Source organism: Balaenoptera physalus, assembly GCF_965194825.1.
Source record: "Balaenoptera physalus genome assembly, chromosome: 3".
In the NCBI taxonomy this organism is placed as follows: Eukaryota; Metazoa; Chordata; class Mammalia; order Artiodactyla; family Balaenopteridae; genus Balaenoptera; species Balaenoptera physalus.
In genome coordinates, this window is record NC_138890.1 from 163,213,435 (window position 1) to 163,233,435 (window position 20,001).

General features: G+C 44.5%; 1 protein-coding gene across 1 annotated transcript in view; it reads left to right on the forward strand.

Moving 5' to 3' along the window:
- RETREG1 (reticulophagy regulator 1) overlaps positions 1-20,001 on the forward strand; it is a 125,459-nt gene that overhangs the window by 24,009 nt on the left and 81,449 nt on the right. Inside the window, exons 2-3 of the mRNA XM_082453810.1 lie at positions 9,040-9,146; positions 14,904-14,934. Of these exons, the coding sequence (XP_082309936.1) occupies positions 9,040-9,146; positions 14,904-14,934 (138 nt within the window). The remainder of the gene's footprint in view (positions 1-9,039; positions 9,147-14,903; positions 14,935-20,001) is intronic.

A 20,001-nucleotide genomic window follows, 5' to 3' on the forward strand; every position in this document is an offset into this window, starting at 1 on the left:
GTGGTGCATGGGCTTAGTTGCTCCACGGCATGTGGGATCTTCCCGGACCAGGGATCGAACCCATGTCCCCTGCATTGGCAGGTGGATTCTTAACCACTGTGCCACCGGGGAAGTCCCAGTGTGGTATTTTTTAAAGCAGTCATCCCACTGGGATATAGAATTGGACACAACTTGCTAAAAGAAAGTGCACGTAGTGAGTTGCAGAACTTTACCTTCCCAATAGCAGCTAAACCATACAGTATGTATTTATAGGACAGATGGGTGTTCTTATATACATATGGTTTTATATATGTATGAAACTTGTATATAATTTTATATATTTATATATAGCATATAATTGTCATATGTAATGTTTACCTACCATGATATGTATGTGTATATTATAGTTGTCCTATATAATGTTCACCTGTGTTGGTTTCCAAAGTCTTGATTACCCCTTGTCAGATAAATGTTATCTTATGTCAGCTAAAAGAAGTACATGTAACTGTCTTAGTAAACAGAAATGACATTTTAATTTAAAATGGTATTTTAATTTAATTGGTTATAAAAAAGCCCATCCAGCTGCAGAAAGATATTTACAAAAGCTGGAAACTTAGGAGTTGGTAGTGCTTCTTAATGGTCTCACTTCTAGGATCTGTTGATGCGGTCACAGGTCCCTAGTCTAATTTGGGGAAAGGCCAGTGTCCGTGGCCTTTTTGTTGAACTAAAAGTGATTTTAAGGAGGAAACAAGCCTTTATAGGGCTGGCTGAATGGACCTGTGAGCTGTGCCGTCGCACAGAGCCCGGTGTTCAGAAGGCCCTGCACGTGGGGATTAATGCTCTGAGGTTGCCATCTTGTAATTCTTAGTACTTCCATCGTTGGATACGTGTTTTGTCAGTGAAGCTCAACAGGACGATGGAGCACATGCTGGGAGCGTGGGGCCTCAGCTCACGTGTGGGACCTCCTCCCCGGGATGGGGTTCTGGCCGCCTCCTCCCAGCCACTGGGCGCCAGCCCTGCCCACCCTCCCCCTCTCCACCCCACCCTGCATGACTGCCCTGGGTCCTCCGCCCAGGGCCGTGGCCAGGCGGCATCGGTGGGGGGAGGCTTGTGTTCCACTGTGACCGCCCGCCCCTCGCTGGGGCCTGAGCACAGGTGTGAGAAGGGTCCTCCTCAGGCACAGATCACCGTCTTCGCCCCGGCCAGCTGCGCCTCGGAGAGCAGAGTGACGAGCGGGCAGGGCCCTCACCCCGCCCGGACCCAGGTCCCAAACACGCCCTGGAGTCGAGGCTGCAATATTGGGGGGAACTCCTGTTTGTTGTGGGTTGGGCCTGCAGTCTGGTGGGGAGGGGAGGTTGACTTCTCCATCCCCAGTGAGGTCTCTGCATTTTCACCTTGCACCGGACCTGGAAAATTATGTAGCCCCCCTGAGTGAGAAAGATGCCTGTCCACAGCCGCCCCTCTTCAAAGTCTGTACTTTTATCATTCTGCTTCCCGTGACCTCATGGCCATCGTGCTATGTGACCACAACCCGTCTCTGAATAATCGTTCTGCAGCATTCAGGAATCCTCTGGCCAGCTGTGTGCAGCCATTTTTGCTTCAAAATTCCCCCCGTGGGTGAGGGGGTTACCACGTGTTTCTGTGAATTCTGTGAACGGCAGATCGGCAAGGTCACACTGGGGCTTGGATCAGGCTGTGCCATGGGATGTGCATGGGCAGGTCCTAATGGTGTTTGGTTCTTCTCCTGAGAGCTGTTCTATACTTCAGAGTAATTCTCAGCATCAGCCAAGCAGATCAGCACTTACAGGCACTCAGAGCTTAGGAACGCAGCAGGTTTCAACAAGGTGTTTAAGAACATCTCTTATTACGTCTTTACGGGCAGGATGGAGTAACATGGATGGAATGTAGCGGCCAACTGGATGGCCTGTCATGTTCATAAGGTGCTGATTCATAAACTAGGTCACTGTGGGAGTCACAGGGCTCCAGTACCGATCGATCTCCATCCACCTCCAGCAGTGTGGTCGAGGACAGATGACACGCAGATCTCACATGTGTGGGTGTCATGATGCCGGACAGGAGAACAAATGTGATTGATGCCACCATTAAGGGCTGTGGGTTTGAGTGACGGACCATATCAAACAAGAACCAGTGTAATAGGACATACTGAGATTCAAAAGTTGCATCAGAAAAATAGAATCCTTGAGGGTTTTAGCTGCCTGTAAATTCAAAATAAGCCAGTATGCTGATAGAGCTGTTAAAAAAAAAAAAAAAAAAAAAGGCTGCGCCCAAATGAGTTAATCAGTTGAAAACTTAATGACCGCACAAAATCCTGCACACACATTTTTAGAGCAGTTTTATTTATAATTGCCCAAAATTGGAAGCAACCAAGATGTCCTTCACGAGGTGAATGGATAAACGGTGGTACATCATATGACGGGATATTATTTGATAATAAAAAGAAACGAGCTATCAAACCATGAGAAGACAGAGGAACTTAAGTAAATACCAAGTGAATGGAGCCAGTCTGAAAAGGCTACATACTGTATGATTCCAACTAAATGACATTCTGGAAAAGGCAAACTAGTAGGTACAGTAAAAGGATCAGTGGTCCCCAGAGTTTATGGGGAGAGAGGGAGGCATGAATGTGTGGAGCACAGGGATTTTTAGGGCAGTGAAAATACTCTGTATGATACTATAATGATGGATACGTGACATTATGCATTTGTCAAAACCCCTAGAATGTATGACACAAAGAGTGAGCCCTATTGTGATCTATGGACTTGGTTAATAACGTATCAACATCGGTTCATCAGTTATAACAGATGTAAGATGCTGTAACACTGAAGCAAGGTGTTAGTACTAGGAGACACTGTAGGTGGGATGGGAGGATGGAGGAGGAGATACATGGGAAGTCTCTGCACAATCTACTCAATTTTTCTGTAAACCTAAAACTGCTCTAAAAAATACAGCCTATTAATTAAAAAAAAAAAAAACTATATAAGTAGAGCTATGGAATCCAGAACAAATGGATTTAAGGCCCGTCCTGGTTCCCCCACTCTGTAGGGACCAGATGCCCAGTGGGAGCATTTGGTCTGAAAAGAGTCACACCTGGAGCCTGGCCAGAGGAGGGATGGGACGCCTGGGGAAGAGGTGAAGGGACCAGGGATGTGTGTCCTAAAGAGGTGTGAGCATAATCCTCGCTTTCTGCAGTCTTGGTGGTGGTGGCTGGTGTCTTTGAGGAGCGCTCCTGGCATCTCTTCAGTCAGTTCATCACACCCTGAGCAGACATCCTCTTGAAAATTGGTGACAGCCCTTCCAGCTATTTTCATGTGATAACAGGAGGTGGAAGAGGCAGGAGCTTGTGTCTGGGAGGTATTTAGCAGAGTGGTGAGAGAGCTGGCTTAGAGCCAAGCTGTCTGGATTCCTGGATCCTGTGTGGATCCTGGCCCCGCCTCCCCTGATCTTGGGGCCTTGGGCAAGTTTCTTAACCCCTCCCTGCTCACCTGCAAAATGGAGTACCTTCCCCATGGGGTTGTTATAAGGATTAAATGAGGGAATACATTAAATGATGTCTAGAACCGTGCTCGCACTCACTAGACATCAGCGGTTTTACTCACTGCAGTGTGGTTCTGGAGGGCAGAACTAGCGCCGCTGGGTCAAGGGGAGCCAGCGTTAAGGGCACTTTCTCACTCCTCTGTTGTAGCCTCTTGCACTCTTGCTGTTCCCTGCGCTTACCCTGTTCCCGACCTGGAATGCCTTTGGTGCTTTTCACCTGGCAAAGTCTGACTGCTCTAGGGAGTCAAAGCTTAAACACCCACCTTCTCTCGAGAGCTCACTCTGCCTTCCTTATGCAGTTATCGGCCCTCTTTCCTGCTCCCACACCCTTTTGGAAAGTATTGATACTTGGGTTAAACATAGTTGTTTACTTGTCTGCTTCCCGGCTTTGCGGGGAATTTAGTCATCATTGTGTCCCTGCAGCTAGCCCAGTGTCTCATAATCACTGGTTATGGAATGAAAAGGGAATTTCCCCTTCCCCCAGTAATAAAGGACACAGTAGGAAGCTGGATGCCGAAGACATGCTGAGCTCCCCGATATGAGATGTATTTCAGTGGAGGTGGGTGATTCTCACTGAGGGAATCACGGGTTGGATGAAAGTGTAGTCTTCCTCTGAGGGTGCCACAGTGCACCAGCATCAGAATTGCTTACGGCCCGCAGACAGGGATTGTTTTTTTTGATGTCCTATGAGACAGTTTTCATATAAAAAAAAGAGTGGTTTGAAACAATTCTGTTCAACTACCTTTCAAAAAATAAATTTGGATTAAGTAAGGTTGAAACCCTTGTTTTTCTTTGAGCTTTCAATTTTAGCTAACATAACTTACTATTTTGTTTATAAATCGATCAGACTTTAGCAAGCATTTTCAAGAGAGTCTTTGGTGAATGACTGGTTTTATTAAAAAGTTTCACTGTACTCCTTTCAACATTTTAAACAGCATTTGTAAATTTTATATTTTCCCTGTCCCTTTAAAGTATTTTATTATCAGAGGTTACTAAGGTTCTACTAAGAGACTCAGGAACCAACCTGATTAAGCTTCCACCAGCCAAGATGGGCCACTTGACGGTCAGTAGGGATGAGACTGCAGCGGGCTGGAGCACATCATTCACAGTAACACTAAAAAAAAAGTAATGACCCAAACCAACTGTGTTGCCTTGAGAGGATACTAAGGAACTGTCTCATTATCTTGAAGGCTGGTAAATAAAGAGAAAGAATCAAGCGTTGATCCTGCCTTTCCCATGACATCCGTCTCTTCCGGTCATCACGCATTGATGAAGGGGAGTTTCTCTTTATAGATGTGACCCAGCTAATACCCGTAGCAAGAATGAAGGGCTCCTACCCCTGGGTAGTCCCTGAGGAATTAATGCCAGGCAGTCATCGCGAATGGCTGCTAATGTCACAAAAACAGAGACACCAGACAGTATGTGCCTCCTGATGGGAGCACACAGCTCCACCTATCATGTAGCTCTATAGGAGAAAAAATTGAACCTAAATCTGGTCAAGACTCTAGATGCAACTGCCAACTTTTACAGTCTGCAGAAGGGGTAAAGGAAAATGTTAAACTAAACCACAAGGATACAAGGAGTGATTCTCAGACTCTGGAAAGCTTTACTGGACAAAATGAGTCTGTTTCTTCCACAGAAATTTTAAGCAAAATAAATAAATAAATAAAAGAGAAAGAGAAAGAGAGATAGAGAGATGGGCGGGCAGGAGACCTATAAATTACAGGAAACTTAAAACTCACATCTATCCATTTCAATGTATGACTTTTTCAGATTCTGTTTCAGTCTTTTACTCTGTGTGTGTGTGTCGTGTGTGTACACATGCGTAAAAGATGACTGGGCAAATGTGAATGCTGACAGGTATCTGATGACGTTAAGAAATTAAAGCAATTTTATTAGATGTGATAGTGGTATTGTTGTTAGGTTAAAAAGTGCTTTTTTGTTTTTGAAGATAAATGACAACATTTACGAGTTAAATTATATGATGCTTGATATTTGCTTCAAATAATTTGGGTGTGTATGTGGTGAGGGGAGCTTGGTGGGTGGGAATATAGAAGAAACAACATTGGCCGTGAATGGAGAATTGTTGAGGCTGGGTTTATTATACTTTGGTCTCTCTTTTTGTATATATTTGAAAGTTACCAAAATAGAAGTTTTTAAAAAAATGACTTTGTCTAACAACCAAGATCTCCCAATATTAGGCAGTTCCTGTAAAATAAATAAACTCATAGGTGTTCCTAAGATTTTAATTTCAAATCACAACTCTAAATTATACTACATATTTTAAATTGGAACCATGAGACGAATTATCGTAGGCAGTAAAAATAATTAAAATACCAAATACGTGCAGGTTTTTCTAAGTACAAATTATTACTATTAGAACTTAGTTTCTCAAACGTGTCTATGCTTAATTCTTGGGCTGCAAAGATGCTCATCTACCAAGGAGACATGCAATCCCATACCGGTATGGCACTTCCATCCCAAGTAGTTGTTGGGTTTGCTTTCTCATCTGGCTGAGGATTCTTAATGACCAGTGAGACCCTTGGGCAAGATGCCAACTATACCCTGGCCCAGGGAACACGGGGTGGGGGGGTGGGCATCCCAGTGCTCTTGGGAGTTGCTATGGCAACATCCTCTAAATGAGGGCTTCTGGCAGCCAGGGCGGTGGGTCAAAGTCCTGTCATTCCCTAATTTTTCTGTTCCTGGAAGATTGTAATTTCCACTAAAAGAATAACTAGTGGCCTTCATTGCTTCAGTTGGTTTTGCATTTTTTTGGTTTTTAAAAGATACTTAAATGGCTTCCTGGCTAGCTCAAAAGACCTTTAAACTTGAGGGAACTTTCTCTCCTAGGGTTTTGCCTGACTCTGCAAAGAAGGCCATTCTAATGAAACATGCTAATCTAACAGTTGCAGATTCCCCGCCCCCCCCCCATGCAATGTGAGTCACACTGTGAGTTACAACTTGCTTGTGGAGTCACTTTAGTGAGCCAGAGTCAGCATTTAAAAATATAATGGAATTGAAGGAAAGTATCAGAAGGCATCACACATTGTAAGGATAAATATTATTTTTGAAACTTTGGTTTCATTTGTATGTATTTAGAGGTAAATGAATTTCTTATGGTGGATCACTATCAAAAATTTTGAAAACTGCCACTTCAGTGTGAGGTGGGGAAAACAGAGAGACTGGCACACAGACAAGCGCAATAATTAATCATAAACTGACAGTGAGGAGGTACGCCAAAAAGAAAATAAATACCAAAAAACAACTTCGATTAAAACAAACATAAGAGCTCAAAAATAGAGCAAGTGTTAGACTCAGTGGAAGAACAAGTTATTGTTACTAAAGATGTGGGTGTTGGCATCATGGGTTGTCTTTTTTTTTTTTTTTTAAATTAATTAATTAATTTATTTTTATTTTTTTTTGGCTGTGTTGGGTCTTCGTTTCTGTGCGAGGGCTTTCTCTAGTTGCGGCGAGTAGGGGCCACTCTTCATCGTGGTGCGCGGGCCTCTTACTATCGCGACCTCTCTTGTTGCGGAGCACAGGCTCCAGACGCGCAGGCTCAGTAGTTGTGGCTCACGGGCCCAGCCACTCCGTGGCATGCGGGATCTTCCCGGACCAGGGCTCGAACCCGTGTCCCCTGAATTGGCAGGCGGATTCTCAACCACTGCGCCACCAGGGAAGCCCTATGGGTTGTCTTTTATGTCTGCTCCTTCGTCTGCATATATTGTTCACCATTTATTCCTTTTTGGTAGCACAGTGCCTGGCGCAATGTAGGCCCCCATAAATAAATGTTTATTGAATGTAAACACTAGTAATTAGACCACCTGTTTCAGAGGATCTGGGTGGGGAGGACCCTGGGGTCTGGGAATCTGTATTTTAACAAGCTTTCCAGGCAGCCAACCTGCTGGCAGTTGCAGACCAATATTAAAGAAGCACTGACCTATTCTACCCCCTCTGGCCCAGGTCACACACACAGGTGACATTAGAACCAGACATGGAAATTGGGTTGTCCACATTCTGGGAGAGGTTTTACCCACAACTTCACCAGCATCTCATGTTGACCACTTCTCACCAAGCACATTGCATGACCTTCTAGTAGACATCCTGGACTCCATGCTTCCTCCCTACTCCACCTCACCCTCTCTGCTGCCTCCAGGCATTTTCCTAAACCACTCATCATTTCATTTACCTACTCTATACCTTTGGCTTTCTCTCTATTGTCAGTAGTGACGACTAAACTCCCTACATATCCTTCAGGGCTTGCCGTAGTCTGCCCCCAGCCTGGCACCTCAATTTCTTCTCTCTGTCAGTCTCCCAACTCTCTTGTTGTTTATCCCTCTGCTTCCGCAGGGGCCATCCCAGACCACTTGCATGCCCCAGGCACACCTCACCCTTGCCTGACTCTTAACTTCCGCTCATGTTGTATCCTCCAATTGGAACAGCTTCTGTTTTCCTCTGAATTGCATCCATCCTCCCAGACCAAGTTCAATGCCACTTTTTATAAATCTTCCCTGATTTGGAGTTAATCATTTCTCCTCCTTTGCTTCTCTTTGCTCTTTGCTCATGTCTTGCTATAGCACCAAGACTCATTGCCTTGGACTTTGTTAGTGCAGCCTGTGTTCATCTCTCTGATGAGGAAGTAAGTTCCTAGAAGGCAGTAGTCATGTGTTCTTTGCTTCTTTATACATCCCACACTGCCTTACAACTAGTATTAAATGACATTTCTGTTAAATTGATTTTTCTGAGTTATGATTGCACCGAAGTCAATATTAATTGGTAGCTTAACCAACTAACTTATGTAGAATGGGCTTCAGCCTCTATGTGAAGGCTCAAAGCTCCTTGTGACTTCCTTGCCATTCCATTCCTTTATAAACCCAATCAAAAACAAAACAAAAAGTACTGTAGGGTTTGTGTGCTGTTCATGATAAAGAATTCTTTGTTTCCCTCTGGAGAGGAGGTGGGCAGATAGACAGAAGGGCAGTGATCTTAGAAAGGGCTAGCAAATTGGATCCCTAATAACTGCTATTTTTAAGAGATTGGTGGGGTGGGGGGTAGGAGTTAAAGAAATGGATGTGGCATAAGAGAAAACCGTAAGACAGAGGACAGCAGGCGAAGGGCATCTACTCTAGCTTCTCTTGTGCGTGAAAGAACCCTGCCGCTCTGCCTTTTTAATTTTAGCCCATCATGATTCTGCTCCAGGTCAGTTCTATTCCATCTGTTAGCAGAGTGATATTTGGGCCATACCCAAAATAGCAAATCTTCTGCCCAGATTGGAGGTTAGAGCGGAAAGCCTGGCACAAAAGTACACATGGCTCCAGTGCTTTTATTTCCGTGACTTTGATGCCCATTAAGTAACTTTCATGTGATCACGTTGAGGGTGCTTTTGACACGTGAAATCATTATTGAATGTACTTTTTGTTTCTGTGGCAGAAAGTAAACCTAATTTTTGAAAAAAGGTACAGTCCTCAAGTTGAAATAATGATTTGTCTGTTTTTGCTGCGATAGGTTCCTTGCACTGACTCCGTGGAGAGTGTATCACCTGATCTCCGTCATGATCCTTGGACGTGTTATTATGCAAATAATAAAGGATATGGTTTTGTCTAGAACAAGAGGTAAGAAAACTCAGCATTCGTTTTTTTTTTTTTTTAAGGGTTTGTGGAAGTCTTTTTTTTTTTAATTAATTAATTAATTAATTTTTGGCTGTGTTGGGTCTTCGTTTCTGGGCGGGGGCTTTCTCTAGTTGTAGCAAGCGGGGGCCACTCTTCATCGCGGTGCGCGGGCCTCTCACTGTCGCGGCCTCTCTTGTTGTGGAGCACAGGCTCCAGACGCGCAGGCTCAGTAGCTGTGGCTCACGGGCCCAGCTGCTCCGCGGCATGTGGGATCTTCCCAGACCAGGACTCGAACACGTGTCCCCTGCATTGGCAGGCAGATTCTCAACCACTGCGCCACCAGGGAAGCCCCTCAGCATTCATTTTTATGGTATTTAATTTTCTAGACCCTGAATGTCTGACCTTTGTATAGGCAAATTAACTGAGCGGTCTTTGAAATGGAGCAAAATAACAGATTATATAGGCACTGACTTTTCTATTTTGAATGTTTGTTAAATATTATTTTTAAATTTATTAAATTTATTTACTATTTATTATTTATTTAAGTGATGTTGTCCGTAGTCATAGCTACTGCTGCTGGGCAAAAGGTTTGTGTGTGTTGGTTTCTCTTTTGGCTCTAAGTGCTGTTATTTTAAATACCATTTTGGTATTCAAGTAGGCTGCAGTGAGGATATCAGTTAAATATTTATTACATCCCACATGATGAAACTGGGCCATTGGAAAATGGGCTAGTTTATATAAATGTTTTCTCTGCCTCTGTGGAGAAAAACAATAAGTTCAGGGCTTAAAAACAATTAAGTAACGGTTAAATACATTTCTAAAAATGAATTGAAAAATAAATTCATTTTAAACACCAAATTTTTCAAAAAATTCAGGTGAGAACTTGAATTATTTAAAAAATTTGCTTAAGGTTTTCTGAGTAGTTTAACTATATCATACATCCAAGTCAAGCTTTTCCATACTTGGAGGAGCTTCTTTCTACCAGGGTTTGAGCTAGTTTTTGTAGATAGACAAAAATCCCTGCTTGGAATAATTGAGCCCCATGAAATGAAGTGAAATAAGACTGATTTGATCAAAAATAGCTAAGAGGGGGTTACAGTGAAGCAGTTGATTCCACTAAATGTAACCCCAGCTGGAGGGATGATTTTGGTATGGGTCTATATAGGTGGAGGCACCTAAGAACTGTCCAGGGTCCTAGCCCCGGCGGGGATACTGAAGCTGCTTGTGGGAGGCACTCTTTCCTCCCTAACACTGACCCTGGGACCAGGGGTATAGGCTGTTACGGATGTACCATCATCTGTTACGGATGTACCATCATAGTGTTCTATGGTGCGCTTTAAATCTGGTTTATATTTTAAGTCTTTATGGTTCTTAAACTAACTCATGTGTAAACCATTTAGAAAGATTGTTTTACATGGGTGTGTTTCAAGGTTTGAAGGTGATTCCTTCATTCGCTGTTCTGGGAAGGTGAACAGATCGGTTTTGTCCAGCTATTGCTTTTCTTGAATCTGTAGATTTAGTTTACATTCTTGTACACATTCTTCCTTCTCTCCCTCTTCTCCTCCCCACCCGCCTCTTTTCTGTTTCAGAGAACAGACACCTAACTCTCTACCTTCTAACCCTAACAGGCACCTGGCCTGATACTTTCTGTTTACTCCAAATGTATTAATTCTGCCTAGAGGTGGGACATCCCCGAGCTGTAGGGCTTTGTGCTTCGGTTGGTGAGATCAATGCATGGCGATACCTGTGTTTCTGCCTTGATTCATAACTGATGGAGGAGAACCTGTTTCTCTCAAATTGATTTGGTAACATTTTCACCCTCTAGGAGCTCCCTCATTGGAATCTTAGAAGAAATAGCCGCTTAACCTATTTTACCTGCAGTCATTCTAGCTCAGTAGGGCAAGGGACCTCACAAAGCAAGCTGAGCATCTCGATGTTTTCAGTGGTGTACAAATTTGGTCCCAGTCTGGGCACAAGTTATAAGGAATGGACAAATGGTTGGGAGGGGGGGGGCAAGGAGGAAGTGGAAAGACTTCGTGACTGTCCTTTTCTCACTCTCACGAGGACCGTTCCCTGCGTTGCCTCACCAGCTTGATGTTCTTGCAAACGTGCAACTTTCGTATTAAGTTGCAGGAAAGCTCTCCACTGCAAAGATTCAGTCCTTTAAAAAATTGGGGTGGTAGGGTGGGAAGAATACCAGTCTTCTAGAGCTATTTGGCTCCATTTCTCAGCTGTGGAGAGGCCCCGTCAAAGACCGTATTGGTTTCCTATGGCTGCAGTGACAGATTACCACAAGCTTGGTGCCTCAATACAACAGAAATGTCTTCTCTTGCAGTCCATAATCAGTATCACGGGGCCAAAATCAAGGCGTGGGCAGGGCCGCGCTCCCGGATTCCTGGAGCGTCCCAGCTTCTGCCAGTTCCTGGTATCCTTGGCTTGTAGGGCATCTCTCCAGTCTGTGCCTTTGTGATCCCATCACCTCCTTCTCTGCCTGTGTCAACTGTCCCTCTGCCTTCCTCTTACAAGGACACTTGTGATTCCATTTGGGCCTCACCTGGATCATCCAGGACGGTGTCCCCATTTCATAGCCCATAACTTCGTCACATTTGGTAAATCCCATTTTCCATGTAAAGTAACATGTTGCAGGTTTCGGGAATTAAGACCCGATACCTTTGGGGGCCGTTATTCAGCCTCCTACATAATCTGAACCTCTTTATCCTGTGAAATGGCAAATCCTCCTTATACCACAGGGCTGTCTAAGGGTCAGACAAGAGCGTGAAACAAAAGCGCCTCAGTCAGTAACGGTCCCCTCTCTTCAGCTCCAACCCGCGACCGGAACAGCATGGGTCTGTTCACCCATGAGCCGGTCCACGTTGAGCGCCTTCCTCTCCCCAGTGCCTCTCTGCCCGAGACCACCTCTCACGCTCCAGCCTGTAGGGCGGGCATTTGTCACAGGCCAATCTTTCCTTCCGGGTTTTCACTGGGGGACGTTGCTCTGAATACAGTGTTTCTACTGCCTGAGGAGAAAGGAGAGGCAGGACTCATGGCCGTGCTCTCCCAGCCCTCCCGGTCTGTGGCTGAAGCAGCACTGGTGCCTGCGTCGTCCTCTGCAGCCGAGTCTTTTAGGACAAAGGCCCATTGAGCCCCACTCGCGGTCGGCAGGAGCCTGGCTCTGCAGGCCCTTCAGCCCAGGGCCCTGCGGTGATGAACTGGTCTCTGGGCGGCGCAAAATCCACTTCAAGTTGGGTCCAGAGGCGGGGATGGTAGCTCCGTGGCTTCACCCAGAACCGCCTGGCTCTCATGAGCTACCCTTGCCCCACGGCAGGAGCAGTGAGGAAAGGACCCCCAGGTCACCTGGCCCCTCGCCTCTCCGCCAGCTTCCCCGCTTCCCACAGCATTTTTGGCTGAAGGGATTAAGATTCTCTTGTTAAGATTTCATTGTACCCCTCCTCTCCCTCCATCATATCTTTAATACCGTCTTAGGTACTTAATGCGAAATAGGTGAGCAGAAGTGTGGCGATACCTTCTTGGGACTTAATCGTTGCGAAACCCAGAGACCCCGTGTCTCTGGTTTCTGAGTCACCGGTGTGGACGCCCTCGGCCGTGATGGATTTCTCGCTCACGGTCTCACTGTTGTGTGCTTGACTCTGTGCTCCCCAGAATTAACCCCTTCCTCTGGGCTCTGGGGATGCTTCTGCGGTGTGGGAAACTCCTCCTGCGGCCTTCAGTTTTTCTTGACCACCTTCTCCTTCTGTCTCTTTGCCAAAGAACCAGTAATTTCCACACCCCGCTGTCTTTGAGATGCTTTTCAACAACTGCACTGGGCAGTGGAGGAGGGCTCAGCAGGTTCCCGCACGCCGCCTGTGCAGGCGTCGCCAAACACTGTCCCTTTATGCCTTTCCTCCCGCCAAATCTGCACCATCCATTTGATGCCGCCTTCTGGTCGCGGTTGAACGTGGACCCACCTGGATTCGTGGCCTGTGAACTGTAGGCCTTTGTGCCCATGCCATGCTCTGTCATTCCCGCTTGTACCCTGGTGGCTCGTGTGAAACCCGGCTTTGGTCCCCGAGACCGTCCCTGCACCTTTGACCTTAGCCTTCGCAAGTTCTGTCTCCAGCCCCTGCAAGGCTGGCAGTCAGTCCTCGGTGCTTCCTTCTGTCCAGCCCCACCCCGGCCCCTCACTCCCATTGCACCAGCTCTGTGACCCCAGTTCAAGCGCGCTTCTGCTCGGCCTCTTACACTGCACCATCCTCAGCCCTGTGCTGCCCCACCCTGGTCTACATTCAGTGATCGCGGCGCTGCTGTGCCCACCGTTCTAACGTCCTTGCTTCCTTAGCCAGCAACTGTACTCATTTTTCCAGTGTTTTTGTTATAATTAACACAATTGTATTCAGATTTCAGGTGTACCACATAGTGACTCAATATTTTATACATTGTGAAATGATCACTGCAGAAAGACCAGTTACCATCTGTCACCATACAAAGTTGTTACAATATTATTAATTAGATTCTGTATGTGTGCATTACATCCTCATGACATATTTATTTTATAGCTGGGAGTTTGTACCTCTTAATCCCCTTCACCTGTTTTTGTTTATCTCCCCACCCCCCTCCCCTCTGGCAACTATCAGTTTGTTCTCTGTATCTATGAGTCTGTTTCTATTTTGTTTCTTCACTTGTTTTTTTAGATTCCACATATAAATGAAATCATACAGTATTTGTTTTTCTCTGTCTGACTTATTTCACTTAGCATAATACCCTCAGGTCCATCCATGTTGCCACAAATGACAAGATTTCATTCTTCTTTATGACCAAATATTTCATTGTAATATATGTATACACTACATCTTCTTTGTTTGTTCATCTAGGCAGAAAGCAAAACCAGGTCAATTGCACAATTCTAATAATCTGATAAAAGGATTCAAGCAGTTTGGAGAAACTTTTTCCTGTGGCTGAATTTTAAGAAGGATTTATCACATGCATCTTTACTAAGGGATACTGAAGAACAAAAGGGACAACACCTTCCTTTTCGATGGAAAAAGCAGAAACCACCTCTTGGCCATTTGTTTTCTTGAACTTCATTAAAACTGGTAGCGGGGAGTAGAGTGTCAAGGCATAGTCCAGTGAAGAAAGTCATTGGAGAACTAAGAAAGCAAATGAGATCTAGGTGTATGTGTGTGTGTGTGTGTGTGTGTGTGTGTGTGTATAAATGTTGATTTCATTTGAGCATAGATATAAGCTCAAAACACCTAAAGAATGAATAGATAAAAATCTCCTTTCTCAAAGAGTAGTTGTTTCAGTTCTCCTTTGTCAGTACCATTTCAAAGTTCACCTTAAATACCACCTCTGTTACGGCTGCTTTCTTGACCAGCCACATTTTCTCTCCTCCCTGAACTCCCATGGCTTATGTTTCTTGTAGAGTTCCTACACCACCCGCCTCGGTTCAGGTTTGCTGGAGTGCGGGTTCGGTCTGCCCCTCTGGACAGTACGGTCCCTGAGGCAGGACCATGTGTTATACGATGCTCCATCTTCCATGGTACCTATCCACGTGTTTTGCATGTAGTAGAACCTCAATGGATATTTGTGGACAGCTTACCTGAATGAGTTATGGTAGCAGAAGTATATGCTGTATGAACTGATCGTTTCTAGAGTTTTAAGATCTAAGCGGTCCATTTTAAATAGCTCAGAATATTTCTAAGTTGAGAAATGCCTCAAGAGGAAAATACCTCCATTAACATTTCACATTTACTTCTATTGCAGGTGCACAGTTGTGGAGAAGCTTCAGTGAAAGGTAGGGAACATTCTTTTCATGTTATGGCTAATGGAGGGCAGGTGGGAGAGGTGACCGGGCCGCCGAGATGCATCTCTGAAACCATAGTTTAGTGACAGGATTGATCATAGTAATCTACAAGAGTGGGAACATAAAGAAAAATACAGTCGAAGTGAGGGCGAGGATAAAATCAGGACTCGTTCTAGGAAATAGTTCGTGTCTTGCTGTAATATTGGGCCATGTGCACGCGTGAGAGTCATGATGTGTGAGGATGGGGGTGTTTTCATTGGGGATTTCCTCTCAGACCTCATTTTGGAGCCTGAGCAACGTGCTGTAGTGGGGGAAGAACAGGGCAACCCCAAGTCCCGGAACTCTGCAGGAGCATTCCCGAAGGTTAACCAGGCTGTCGGTTCAGAGAACTCTGGGGTAAGGAGACGAGGAGGAGGGGCTGAGAGGCTTGTAGGTGGGAGGGTGCAGCGAATGTCCACAGGGCTCTGGGCTCCTTGTGCAGCCACAGGCAAATGAGTCCCCTTTTCATTTGCCATCCCCCATCCTGAAGTAAAGGCTCTCTTCTCACATGGAAGAGAAAAGAGGTGGGGCAGGTGATGAGAGGACCAGAATTCACATCACCAACTGTGCATATGAGAAGTGGAAAAGTGAGAAAATGTAAGGGTCAGTGCTCCAGTGAAATGAATTTTTGTAGTTATTTATTTGTTTAAACTCTGCCTTAAGAATACCCTTGTATGACTGACAGAGGGATGGTTCGGTGCTCGACTTGCATCAAAGTAGACAACATGCAGTGAAGGCTCACAACGGAAACAAAGTAACGCCTTTAAAAACCCATGAAAAAAACCATAACCTGGTATATAATGTACTCTTTTTTTAAAATAAATTTATTTATTTTGTTTATTTATTTTTGGCTGCATTGGGTCTTCGTTGCTATGTGCGGGCTTTCTCTAGTTGTGGCAAGCGGGGGCTACTCTTCGTTCCGGTGTTCAGGCTTCTCATTGCGGTGGCTTCTCTTGTTTCAGAGCACGGGCTCTAGGCACGTGGGCTTCAGCAGTTGTGGCACGTGGGCTCAGTAGTTGTGGCGCACGGGCTTAGTTGCTCCGCGGCATGTGGGATCTTCCCAGACCAGGGCTGGAACCCGTGTCCCCTGCATTGGTAGGCGGATTCTTAACCACTGCGCCACCAGGGAAGCCCCTATAATGTACTCTTAGAAGCTGTGCTCATGAAAATAATGCTTACTTCAGGTGTAAAGGCTAATTTTATGATCAGTTTACTTCTGCGTGCTTGTTCCTTCATTTTGGAGCCCAGATTTTCATGGGCAGAATGTAAACTTGCCAAAGACTCAGCAGAGGGAGATATGGGCTATAAGAAGGGAAAGCTGGTCCTCCAGGCACAGACCCACCCCTGGCCTGGCAGTCCAGGTCCTGGCTTCCGTCCTGCCCCTGCAGGCACACTGGGCCTCCTTGGATAAGTGTCTTAAGCTTTCTCTGCAGGTGTTTCCCCATTTGTCAGGTGAAGAAATTGAGCGTGCTCCCTAATTCTGGTTGGAGGAAGAAGATCTGACCAAGTGAGTTAGTGTAATTTCAAAGGAATTTTAAAAAGCTCTTCGAAGCAATACTCTTTCAGATTTTCTGATACTCAGTTTGACCCGCCAAGGGCTTTCTTTGCTGAAGCCCTTGCTGTCCACAGCCCTTCTGAAGTAGTTACAAGTTGCCTGGGAGAATTCCCACTGTGCACTTCCTCTTAACATAGAAATTATTGGAATGTTTGATAAGGATCTGGAAAAAATATTAGCTATTAGAGAGCACAGCAGGACCAAGGCTCTCACTTTGCCAGTGTTGGGTTTGGTCAGGGAGTGAGTAGCTCCTTATAATGCGGCTTTTTTAAGATTTATAATATTCCACTCGTTGGGGAGCTGCCTATGTGCCCCCAGAGAAGCCATGATCATGGAAATAGGCTTTTTTTAGGGAGGGTCTCATTTACTTCAGGATCACCCAGATGGATATTCAGATGCAGCTAATTTTCCATCCTGGTCCCAACCCTGCAGCTAGTGATCTTGCCAAGTTCACTCCTCTCTTGGCCTCAGTTTTCTTAGCTGCTGAGTGAAGAGGTGAGAGAGAATCATCTCGAATATCTCTTGCGGCCCTAAAAAGTCTATGATGTGATTTGAGGGGGATTAGTGTTCCTTTCATATTGTTATCCTTTTACCTTTTGGTTTGGCCAGTGCCTCTTTCAGAGTGATTTAATTCACACTAGAAAGGATACTTTCCAAAACTTTTTCACTGCACTTTCCATTGTGTAATTTCATTCTGATTTCTATTGTTCACGCTGGAGATGTGAAATTAAAATATGTTTTGCTCTAATTTCTTTGATGATGATTTGGTTTGTTATTTACAGTGACTCTTGGCATCTGGTACTTGCTAGTGCCGTGTTTTTAACATTGAAAAATTCAAAACCACCTTATTTGAAGAATAAAATACAGTGCTGGATAGGAGGATCTTTGCAGGCAGAAGGAGGTGCTGTTTTGCTCATGTGAGGCAGGTGGGATTAGGATCTTTCCACTTCCAGGGTCTGAGGTGCTGAGCTCAGAAATTTCGCCCTCACTTGGCGGTAGTTAGAAATCAACATTTCTAAATCCTAAAAATGATAAAATATGATCTCAACTACAGTACCTTGCTAAGTGGGTAAACCCTAAGCATACAAGCAAAAGAATTAACATCAATGCAAACACTTTCCACCTTAGGAAACTGGATGTTTCTTCTTTTCTAATATACAGAAATTCTCCTTAATTACTGGTGGGAATGCAAAATGGTACAGCCACTTTAGAAGACAGTTTGGTGGTTTCTTACAGAACCAAATATATTCTTATCATACAGTCTGGCAGTCATACTCTTTGGTATTTACTTAAAGGAGTGAAAACTTGGGTCTACACAGAAAACAACACACAGATGTTTATAGCAGCTGTATTCATAATGCCAAAACTTGGAAGCCACCAAGATGTCCTTCAGTAAGTGAATGGATAAATAAACTGTGGTACATCCAGACAATAGAATATTAATCAGCACTAAAAAGAAATGAGCTATCAAGCCATGAAAAGACATGGAGAAACCTTAATCGTATTACTAAGCAAAAGAAGCCAATCTGAAAAGGCTATGTACAATATGATTCTAACTATAAGACATTCTGGACAAGGCAAAATTATGGAAACTGTAACAAGATCAGTGGTTGCCAGGGGCTCGCGAGGATGGGAGGGATGAACAGGCAGAGAACAGAGGATTTTTAGAGCAGTGAAAATAGTCTGTATGTTACTATAATGGTAGATACAGGTCATTACACTTTTGTCCACACCCATAGAATGTACAATGCCAAGTGTGACCCCTAATGTAAACTCTGGGTTTGGGGTGATTATGACGTGTCAATGTAGGTTCATCAGTTGTAACAAATGCAGCACTCTGGTGGGGAACACTGATTACGGAGGAGGCTGTGGGGGGGGGGCAGAGGGTATATGAGAAATCTCTGTGCCCTCTGTTTGATTTTGCTGTGAACCTAAAACTGCTTTAAAATAATAAAATCTATTTTTAAAAAGTTAAAAAAGGAAAAAAAAGAGATCAGCATTTCTCCCCGTCTCCCGTCTCCCCACCCCCCGTGACAGCCTGCACAGCTGGGATTCCCAGGTCTGTCCGCCAGGCGTGATTGTTCCTCCTCCCAGCATTGCGCTAGTGGTCTGCGCTCAGGCTCAGAGTGAACCAGGCCTTTTCTCTGCAGGGCTTGTTTAAGGGCCATGAAATTCACTGTTCAAAAGCTGGATGAAATCATGGACCACTCTGCCTTCATTATGCCGTTGTAGAGCTTTTCCATTAAAAAGGAGCTCCTTGAAAAGGGAGCTCTGCACTGTTGGCAGGAATATACGTTGGTGCAGCCACTATGGAAAACAGTATAGAGGTTGCTCAGAAAACTAAAAATAACACATTCAGATGGTCCAGTAATTCCACTCCTGGGTCTAGATCCAAAGGGAATGAAATCACTGTCCTGAAGAGATGTGTGCACACACCTCCCCCGTGTTCACTGCAGCACTGTTCACAGTAGCCAAGACTTGGAAGCAACTCAGCGTCCACCAGTGGATGAATTGATAAAGAAAACTGGTATATATACACAATGGAATGTTACTCAGCCATTCAAAAAGAAGGAGATTCTACAACATGGATGAACCTGGAAGGCGTATGTTAAGTGAAATAAGTCAGACAGAGAAAGACAAATACTGTGTGATCTCCCTTTTATGTGGAATCTAAAAAAGTTGCTCATAAAAAAAACAGCAGATTGGTAGTTGCCAGGGCCGGGGGTGGAAGCAAGGAGGTGTCGGTCAAAGGGCACAAACCTCCAGTTATAAGATGAATGGGTTCTGGGAAACTAATGTGCAGCATAGTGACTCTAGCTAACAGTACCATATTGTGTACTTGAAAGTTGCTAAGACAGTAGATCTGAAATGTTCTCACCACCACAATGACAAAATGGTAATGATGTGAGGTGAAGGATGTGTAAACTATCCGTTGTGGTAATCATTTCGCAATATGTACATCTATCAGATCATCATATTGTGCACCTTAAACTTACACAAGGTTATATGTCAATTATATCTCAGTAAAACTGGAAAGGAAAGTAATTTTTTCCCTCCTATAATCCTAGTGGCTTATTTCACAGACTCTGGGAAAAGTTGCTTTTGTCAGCTAAGCTTAAAGCATTTCCTCCAAAATTTAGCATGAAGATGGTGATGTCTATGTACAAGAAGGGTATTCACAAGTATAACGTGTTATACCTAACTAGTAAATAACAGTAAAGCCAGCATCAAATTTCTGATGTCATCAACAATAAAAATTGGATCATTTTAATCAGATGCCATTCACATATCAATTTTTGTACCTGGAAAGTTCATTTTGTGCAAATGTGATTCTCAGTGTGTAAGTCCTGAGAAGGGCTGGTGCTTGCCCTTTTTCTTTACTAAACAGTAAGCCCCAACTCTGCAATATGAACAGGATTTATACGGAGCAGTCTGTCAACTGAACCAAATTAACATCTTCTATG